Genomic DNA, 9,659 nt, shown 5'->3' with positions numbered 1-9,659 from the left:
AGATGTATAATATGCTCTTATCATTCGGTATTTTCTTTGAGGTTCGCAGGTTGTTCAAATTTCAATTTAGTACAAGGTCAAAATGGTATTTCAACTTTTCACTTTAGAGTTAAGCATATTTAATATTTAATTAATTAGATATTTTATTACTTTTTAATTTAGTATAGGGGCAAAATAGTAATTCAACTTTACACTTTAGAGCTTCGTGCTTATAATAATATATGATTTATTTTTTCTGTTTTGAGTTCCAGTTCCTTATTATGTTCATGTTAGTTTAATTTCTTCTCATCTGATTTGCGCTGTTTTAACAATTTTGTGCGTAAGTATGAAGGAGTTTGCTTAACCTAAACATGATTTCGTGATCCTATTAGATTCTTATTATCTTTAGTTCCTATTTTTCGCAATCGCCGTTGCATTTCCGTTCCCCCTAGCACTTTTGCTCCAAAGAGTATGGTTTTTCTTTGAAAGTTGCCCCCCATCTGTTATATTTTGGTTTGAGCATGGAATTATTGTCTTCCTGTTTCGTTAAAGCTAGCAGTGAATGGGATGACCTCGTTGTTGATTTGTTTAAAATTTGTTTCCTATTCTAGTGAAATAAAATGTTGATCATGGTAAATAACTCACAAACATGAGGGATGAGAACTTCCGTTTGTAAACCTAATCGGGTAAGACCAATATTAAACGATGGATCAGAATTCATATATAACTTTCCATCGTCGTGTGACAAAATAACCGATTCATCTTTTCTCTTCCGTTCTTTTTACTTCGTTTTGTTCGATATTCTTTCTGAAGATTGCCCGTTCATATCTTATTCATATGTATAAGAAATTTATAGATAAAAAAGCTAAAAAGAATTTGAAATTGATGAATTAGAAAGAAAAAAGTGGATGAAGAAGAAGATACTCGAAAAAAGAAAAAAGAAAAGATATGAAATATGAAGAAGAAGATTGATGAGCTGGAAAAGAAAAAGAAAAGATTTGAAATTCAAAAATTGAGTGATGGAGATAATTTGTGATACCATGAGTAATTTTAAGCGTGAGAAAAGGAAAAAGAAAACGTGAGAGTGATTGTTTAGAGTGATGTATTTGAAAAAGTGAAACAAATTGAAGAAAGGAGGGATTTTTGTAATTTTTCAAAAATGATAAGGAATAATAGAAAAGAAAATAAGGTTAAAAAAGGTGTTTAGTTAGGTAATTTATCCTAATTTGTATATTAATCCATTTTTCGCTCCCATAAATAGGACCCTATTTTTGATATTTAGAAATTGAGTTTAAATTTAATAAGGAATTACTACTCTCTCTATCCGTTTTTGATTGTTATGATTTCTTTTTTATCTCCAAAAAATAAGAATCTTGACCAATATTTTACTATATATTTTTTCATTATAATTCATACTTCATCCGTCCCATTTTATGTGGCACTTTTCGCATTTCGAATTTCAAACAAGTCTATTTTTGACCGTAAATTTTTCATAGACCCTTTTAATATTTTGAATTATCAATTATTGTGACTTGTAATACTTCTTACATAGTTTACAAATATATAAATTTTATTTCAAAAAATGTGAAGATTCTATACGCAAATGTCCGGTCAAAGTTAAACTGTTTGACTCTCGAAAAACAAAAAGTGTCATATAAAATGGAACTGAGGGAGTATTTGACATGTAAAAAAATTGAACCTTATAATACTTTCCGTATAATTTTTATATTTTATTTAAAATATCGAATTAATGTAATTATATTTTAAAAATTATAATATTTTCTGTATAGTTTTTAAATATTTAACTTTTTTTTTTAAAAAATATCAAACTAATGTCATTTCACTTTTTAAAAAGATAGTCAAATTAACTTTTAAAAACGCATGACAATTAAAATGGACGGCTAGAGAGTACTATGGTAAATGACTAAATGTTGTTGTAAACTCCCCTCTAGCCCACCACTCTCTTTCTTTGCATGTCAATCCAACAAACACGTGATTTACTCCAAGTTAGGGTTGATCTTGAGATACTTATATGCACATCAAATATGCTGATTAATATTATCTCCATCATTGATTCTAATCATTTTTCCACCATACACATGAATGAAAGTGATGTCATATATAGTGCACTAATGAGAATTAATCACATATATAGTGCACTAAATCCCAATAGAAAACACCAATTCCAAAAGAAGTAAGGTTTATTCAAACTTTGTGGTAGTTGTTCAAAAATGGAGAAAAGCACGTCGCCATTTGTTAAGAAGCACTTTGTGCTAGTTCATACTGGATTCCACGGAGCGTGGTGCTGGTACAAGATTGTGGCATTGATGAGATCTTCAGGCCATAATGTCACAGCTCTTGACTTGGGCGCTTCAGGGATCAACCCGAAACAGGCCCTTGAAATCCCAAATTTTTCTGATTACTTGAGTCCGCTAATGGAGTTCATGGCTTCACTCCCTGCAAATGAAAAAATAATTCTCGTAGGTCATGCCTTAGGTGGACTCGCCATTTCTAAAGCCATGGAGACCTTTCCAGAAAAGATTTCAGTTGCTGTATTTCTCAGTGGTCTAATGCCTGGTCCAAATATCGATGCAACCACCGTCTACAATAAGGTACCAATTTTTTTTCCATATACATTCACAGCCATCGTTTCGTTTGAAACTAATTAAGTAAATATACTTCATTTTAGGCAGCTAGTGCAGTGATAGGTCAACTGGATAATTGTGTTACATACGAAAATGGACCAACGAATCCTCCAACCACTCTCATCGCAGGTCCCAAGTTCTTGGCAACTAATGTTTACCATCTGAGCCCAATTGAGGTAGCAAATATCATAATACAAACATAATTGCAATTGAAATAGCTCATCACTGACTGAACTAATTTAAATCGTTTTTTTTTTTTATTCTTCTTGGTGTTAGGATTTGGCGCTGGCCACTGCACTAGTGAGGCCATTTTATTTATATCTCGCGGAAGATATTTCTAAGGAGATAGTTCTTTCAAGCAAAAGATATGGATCCGTTAAGCGAGTGTTCATTGTTGCTTCTGAAAATGATGCCTTCAAGAAGGAATTTCTAGAATTGATGATTGAAAAGAATCCACCTGATGAAGTGAAAGAGATCGAGGGGTCTGACCACGTGACCATGATGTCTAAGCCCCAACAACTTTTTACTACTCTTCTGAGCATCGCTAACAAGTATAAATAAAGAGCTATTAGGATCTTCTTCACTGGCATAGAAAAGTTCAGTAAGCCGAGATATCTGGACAAACAAATAAAGTTTGAGGGGACAATTATCACTTATAATATGTCATCATATGTCAAATCTATTTCATTAGAAAACAAGATATTTACTCAAATATTGTATGACTAAAAAGCTCACTTGTTCCCCCCAGTAAATATAATAAGAATAACCTATTCCTTCTAATTGCGTGAGCAAGCAACCGATTCAAACTTGCTTTTCAAGTTCCATAGTAAATCAATGTCATTAGGTACCCTTTTTTTTCTTTTTAATTACAAAAATATTGTTTATAGGCAAACCAAAAACCTTCCAACTTCATGAAAATTATATACTATAACAAAGTTGCATGTCAGTACATCCTTTAACTAGTACAGTGAACAAAAAACATTCTTAAAGTATTTAAAATTTCGTAAATTCCATTTCCTGTCAAACCCTGTTAGAAAACTAACAAACCACATCATGTACAAATCTTGGTACTCCAAAAGCTTTGGTCCCCAGATGACCAGATCAGTCCGGTATGAACGTTTGATATCGCTCTTTAATCTTATGTTCTTGAACATGTAATTAAGATATATATATATATAGCGTACCAAAACACCCTTTAATCTTGTAATCTAGAACATGTGACTTGGTATGTCAATTAAAATTAAAGATTTGTCAAATTAGGAAAGATGGTTGTTTTCTAAACGTAATACAAAAAAATCTAAACAAAGGTCGTTTAAGATATAAAAAAAAAATAATCAAGAAACCACTTATTTTCCTAGAAAGTATTTTTCAAGAAAACGTCAACCTTCCTACCGCTTTTGATGAGAAACTGGAAAAAATGATCATACAAGAAACTAACACAAATCATGTAGTAATAGTCAGACTTAGGGTGTGTTTGATATGAAAGGAAAATATTTTGTGGAAAATATTTTTTCATTCTCATGTTTGATTGGATTAAATATTTTGAAAAATATTTTCCAAATCAATTCATTTTTTTTAAATTTAACGAAAATTACTTTCCTTTAAAAATTAAGACAAATATTTTTCAAAATTCACTTTCAACCTCCCTTATCCACCCACCCACCCCTATAGTAAGTTTATTTTTTAAAAAATATTTTCAACTTCAAAATTTTATTCACCCATACATTTAGTTTATTTTTTAAATAATATTTTCAACTTTAAAATTTCATTCACTTCTGTCACTCCCATCCCAAAAAACCACTAGCCCCCTTAACCCCCTCCAAAAAAACCACCATCAACCAAACATGAGAAACAACTCAAGAAGAAAAATGAAAATCAAATAACATTTTTAAAAAATAATTTCAATATAATAGAAATAAATTTAAAAAAAAGAACAAATAAAAATAAAACAAAAAAGCTAGAAAATTTAAAAGTAACACTTTAATTACATCTTATTTTCGTTTATACGAGATTTTAAAACAAATTTATTGGGCAAAGATCTTCGAGTTCAATGAAGGAATCGGAGCATTGGGTGCTCTATACGGCCTGATAATAGCCAAAAAGGGGAAACTGAGCTCAAAGATTAGAAGTCGTATGCTCGAGTTCATGTGAATTCATATTTTTCTTAAGTATATAGTAATATTTTTTTTTATTGATATATTTAAAAATATATATATGTGAAATTACGCTCACAGTATCATAATATGCTTACAGTGATTGGGTGCAACTCTTTAAAAGTGATGTTAGAAATTTAAATCTTATATCTATCTTTTTCTATTTTTCTTTTCAAAATTAGTCATATACCTTTCGAAATTTTCAAACATGTCACATTAGAAATTTCTATAGAACAAATCATCAGTAATTAAACTATACGAACACTTATGTTTAAAAGCATTATATATAATTAAAAAAGAAATTACATATATGAAAGATTGTAGGATTATACTAAATATGTTGTAGTAATAATAATCATAGATGAACGATTTTAATTGTCACGAGTATAAATGTAAAAATATTTTTCACATTATTATTATAATCAAACAAATACAAATTGATTTTTAAAAAATAAAAAAAAAATGAATTTGTGGGCCACACATGAAACAAAACTTTTTGTGACTCTTGAAAAGAAAAATTGAATTCTTGTAGAAAACTATTTTGACAATTAATTATACAATCATAAATTTAGAACTTTGCCCATAATAATGTTTAAAATTGCAAATTGCCATTGATTATCCTACTACTTCACTCTTCTATATAATAGAAATATAACATATATATATATATATATATTACTTATTTTAATGAGCAACATGGAGTATTGCATATTTGAAAAAGAGATAATAGTACAATGTTTGACAAAAAAAATATTTATCAATTCTAATTAAAAAATAAATGACATGCAATATAAAATAACAAGTCAATGTTACTTAAGCAAATGAATTGGAACAAAAAAATATAGCATAATTTTTTGTTAAAAAAAATTAGCATAAGACTCATCAAATTCCAACATGACTTAAGTAAATATAATTTTTTTAATAAAGAGAATTGAAACTTATCTATAGTCAATTCTATTTTGATTCAAGACTAAAATAATAATGTAATTTTATGCTAAACGAGTGGTAAAAAAAAAGAAATAGAAAAATACAAACAATTACATTGAATCATAACAAGTTAAGGTTGGTACATGAGAAGAAGAAAAATGAAAAATAAATAATTAACATTTTTAAAAAATAATTTCAATATAATAGAAATAAATTAGAAAAAAAAAAGAAATAAAAATAAAACAAAAAAGGAAGAAATTTAAAAGTAACACTTTAATTACATCTAATTTTCGTTTATACGAGATTTTAAAACAAATTTATTTGGCAAAGATGTTCGAGTTCAATGAAGAAAATTGTAGCATTGGGTGCTCTATACGGCCTTATAATAGCCAAAAAGGGAAAACTGAGCACAAAGATTAGAAATCGTAGACTTGAGTTCACGTGAATTCATTTTTTTTTAAGTACATAGTAATATTTTTTTTTATAAATATATTTAAAAATATGTATATGTGAATTCACGCTCAATATATCATAATAGCTTATGATTGGATGTAACTCTTTAAAAGTGATGTTAGAAATTTAAATCTTATATCTATCTTTTTCTTTGCAAAATTAGACATACACCTTTCCAAATTTTCAAACACGTCACATTAGAAATTTCTATTGAAAAAATTCAGTAATTTTTTTATAATATAAGAAAATCAAATATGTATATTAAAGGAGTCCGAAGGCTAAAGGATATAAAATATTAACAAAATTCCAAAATGGTATATAAAATTTTATATTAACCAAAACGGCAAAATCGCTGGAACAACAGCGATTTCCTCCGCTGGAAAAGCAAAATCGCTGCTATTGTAGCGATTTTGCAAAATGTAATTTTTTTAAAAAATATATATATTTTTTGCAACAAAATCACTATCTTTTTAAATATTTTTTTTTTGAAAACTCACAAATCGCTCCAGCAGGAGCGTTTCATTTTTTTTAAAGAAAAATCAATAAAATCGTTGCCAGCGATTTTCATTTTTTTAAAAAAATTTTCAAGAAAATCATTTTTTTTTAAAAAAATTACATTTACTGCAGCGATTTTGCTTTTTTCGGCGGAGGAAATCGCTGTTGTTCGAGCGATTTTGCCGTTTTAGTTAATATAAAATTTTATATATCGTTTTAGAATTTTTGTTAATATTTTATACTCTTTAGACTCGGGACTCTATATTAAAGTTAATTATAATGAATGATATATCATAATATTAATGAGTTCAACTAATTTCAATATGTTTGAGTTTTGACAAAAAATATTATTTCTATAATAATTTGAATTTTTAGATGAGATGATGACAAAGTTAAGCACGTCGGAGACAATAATAGCATTTAGTGGAGTGCCTGTAGTAGGATTTACTTTGCCAAAACAAGAAGGCACCTAGCTCTGCCAATCCTACCACATTGTTTGCCCAATTCTTCAAATAATATACTCCTTTGAAAAGCAAATTCAAATGCCTCAAATAGCTGTTAGTTAAGAAAAATAAGGCGGACATTGTAAGGCTGCGAATAAACTTGAGTCAATTCATATGTCTAATGCATTTATATGGCGATTTCAGTACTTCCATGGAAGTCTTTATTATCATGCTAATCAATTTGACATTTCAACCATTTTCTTTAATTTCCCTTGTTATTTACTTTCATTATAATTTCACTATTTGGAATTAACATCAATTAAAACAACCTCTATTTCATGTCATTACTTAAATTAGGTTTAAAACCAAACAGTTAAATCTCATCAATGGGAAGGAGGACAGTAGTAATTTAAAATTATTTTTCCACTTCCGCTGGATGAAAATGGTAAATGTGTGACATTTTTGTAACAATATGGGTATATGTGAGCTACTTTAATAACATTTGGGATATATATATATGAGTCACCTTTGCAAAGTTGAGAGAGTATATCGAACTTTTTTCCCTAAAAAATAAAATAGCCCATGTAGTATCTAACATGGGGACTAATTACTCAGCATGAAAGTAAAGTAATAATTAATTAATTAGCAAATGTGGAACTCCTGGAACTATATAATTGCATTGTAATGCTTCATACAGTGTGCTCATTCTTCAAAAGAAGAAGAAAAAGAAATGGAGAAAAACAAGTTTCTAACAAGTCTAGTAGTTCTGATACTTGTGTTTCCATATGCAAATGCAACCATGTCAGGGCCTAAACGGCCTAAGGCTAGCAAGCACTTCGTGCTAGTTCATGGGGCGTGTCACGGAGCCTGGTCATGGTACAAGATTGTAGCACTGATAAGATCTTCAGGGCATAATGTAACAGCTCTGGACTTGGGTGCTTCAGGGATCAACCCCAAACAGGTCCTTGAAATCCCACGTTTATCAGATTACTTTAGTCCGCTAATGGAGTTCATGGCTTCTCTTCCATCATATGAAAAAGTGATTCTTGTTGGACATAGCCTTGGCGGATTCGCCATATCTAAAGCCACGGAAAGTTTTCCTGAGAAGATTTCAGTTGCTATTGTTGAATGCCTTGAATCGGACCCGTTACAGCAGAAAGAACGGGGGTCTCGCTGCCCGGTCAGCGAGTCGGGGGGTCCAGGGGGGCGACGCGCCCCCTGGCCTGGGGTCCGGGGGGGCGGAGTCGCCCCCGGCCCGACGGTATACAATGTTGTTGTATTGGGCCCTTAATTATCTGTCAATTCTGTATTTTGGGCCCAAGCCTGTTAGGGTTAGCACTATATATAGACGCTATGCCAAATCCTATTCTGTATTCTGTTCTTGCCTCTCCATAATAAAACTGCTCCCCCTCTTCCCTGTGGACGTAGCCAATTTATTGGTGAACCACGTAAATCTGTTGTCTTGTTTTTCGCGTTTATATTTTCTCGTATTATCTCGAATACCGCATAACAGCTATATTTGTCACTGCTCTAATGCCTGGTCCAATTCTCGATGCAGCCACCATCTTCAATGAGGTATCATTTTCAAATTTAGCCATGAGATGATATTCTTTATGTTAGCTTTTTTTTTTTCATATTTGAAATTATTATAATTTACTACAGTCATCCAGGGGAGTAGTACTTAAACTTGATAATCGTGTTACATTCGATAATGGACTTGCCAATCCTCCAACAACCTTCATCTATGGTCCAAAGTACTTGGCGAGTTATCTTTACCCACTGAGCCCAATTCAGGTAAGCGAAGCATACAGTAAAAGATATGAAATTGAAATAGCTGAGTACTTGTAACCTTGATAATGAGAATGGCCGTGATAAGCGACTTTTTTTTTCCTTGGTGGTTTTAGGACTGGGCACTGGCTACTACATTAGTAAGGCCAATTTATTTTTTCAGTTTGAATGACGTATCAAAGGAGATAGTTCTTTCAAACAAAAAGTATGGATCAGTTAGGAGAGCGTATATTGTGGCAGCTGAAGATAAAGTTCTAAAGAAGGAATTTCAACAGTTAATGATTAAAAATAATCCGCCAAATGAAGTGGAAGAGATTTCAGGATCTGATCACATGCCCATGATGTCTAAGCCCCTTCAACTTTTTACTCATCTTACTCGTATTTCCAACAAGTATAGCTAAGAGCTATTAATTACGAAGAATAAGTGTAAGGCTGAGAATGAAATTACTTCACATATCTGATGCATTGATATGGACATCTCAGTTCTTTCACAAGTCCTAATTAATTTGATATTTCAATCATTGTAATATCAGTGTTTGGAATTGACATCAATACACAACCTCTATTTTCCTAATTACTGATTTTTTGTTCAAGACCAAACAGTTAAATCTCATCAACGGAGAGGATATAGATATTAATATTGAAGAAGTGTTGGAAATCTTACGGAGAACAATACTTAGTCATAGAAGTTGTATCTGTATTTAAAAGCAATACTAATGATAACAAAACTTTGCAGAAACAGTAATATTCCAAAGTTTAAATCATATAGTGAAAGA

At 30.7% G+C, this 9,659-nt stretch overlaps 2 protein-coding genes across 2 annotated transcripts; both read left to right on the top strand.

Annotated features, from left to right (window-relative positions):
* Positions 1-2,031: 2,031 nt before the first annotated feature.
* LOC107009062 (polyneuridine-aldehyde esterase-like) lies at positions 2,032-3,404 on the top strand. The gene is made up of 3 exons (XM_015208329.2): positions 2,032-2,591; positions 2,669-2,800; positions 2,901-3,404. Exons 1-3 carry the CDS (start codon positions 2,211-2,213, stop codon positions 3,183-3,185), a joined length of 798 nt encoding a protein of 265 aa, XP_015063815.1. The 5' UTR covers positions 2,032-2,210; the 3' UTR covers positions 3,186-3,404.
* Positions 3,405-7,769: 4,365 nt separating this feature from the next.
* On the top strand, positions 7,770-9,551 carry LOC107031423 (salicylic acid-binding protein 2-like). The gene is made up of 4 exons (XM_027914106.1): positions 7,770-8,225; positions 8,609-8,669; positions 8,751-8,889; positions 9,000-9,551. The coding sequence occupies exons 1-4, from the start codon at positions 7,826-7,828 to the stop codon at positions 9,282-9,284; spliced, it is 885 nt and encodes a 294-aa protein (XP_027769907.1). The 5' UTR covers positions 7,770-7,825; the 3' UTR covers positions 9,285-9,551.
* The last annotated feature ends 108 nt before the right edge of the window (positions 9,552-9,659 follow it).

Source organism: Solanum pennellii, chromosome 1, assembly GCF_001406875.1.
Source record: "Solanum pennellii chromosome 1, SPENNV200".
Lineage (NCBI taxonomy): Eukaryota > Viridiplantae > Streptophyta > Magnoliopsida > Solanales > Solanaceae > Solanum > Solanum pennellii.
The sequence above is the reverse complement of the archived record's forward strand: the minus strand, read 5'-3'. Positions and strand labels throughout refer to the sequence as shown.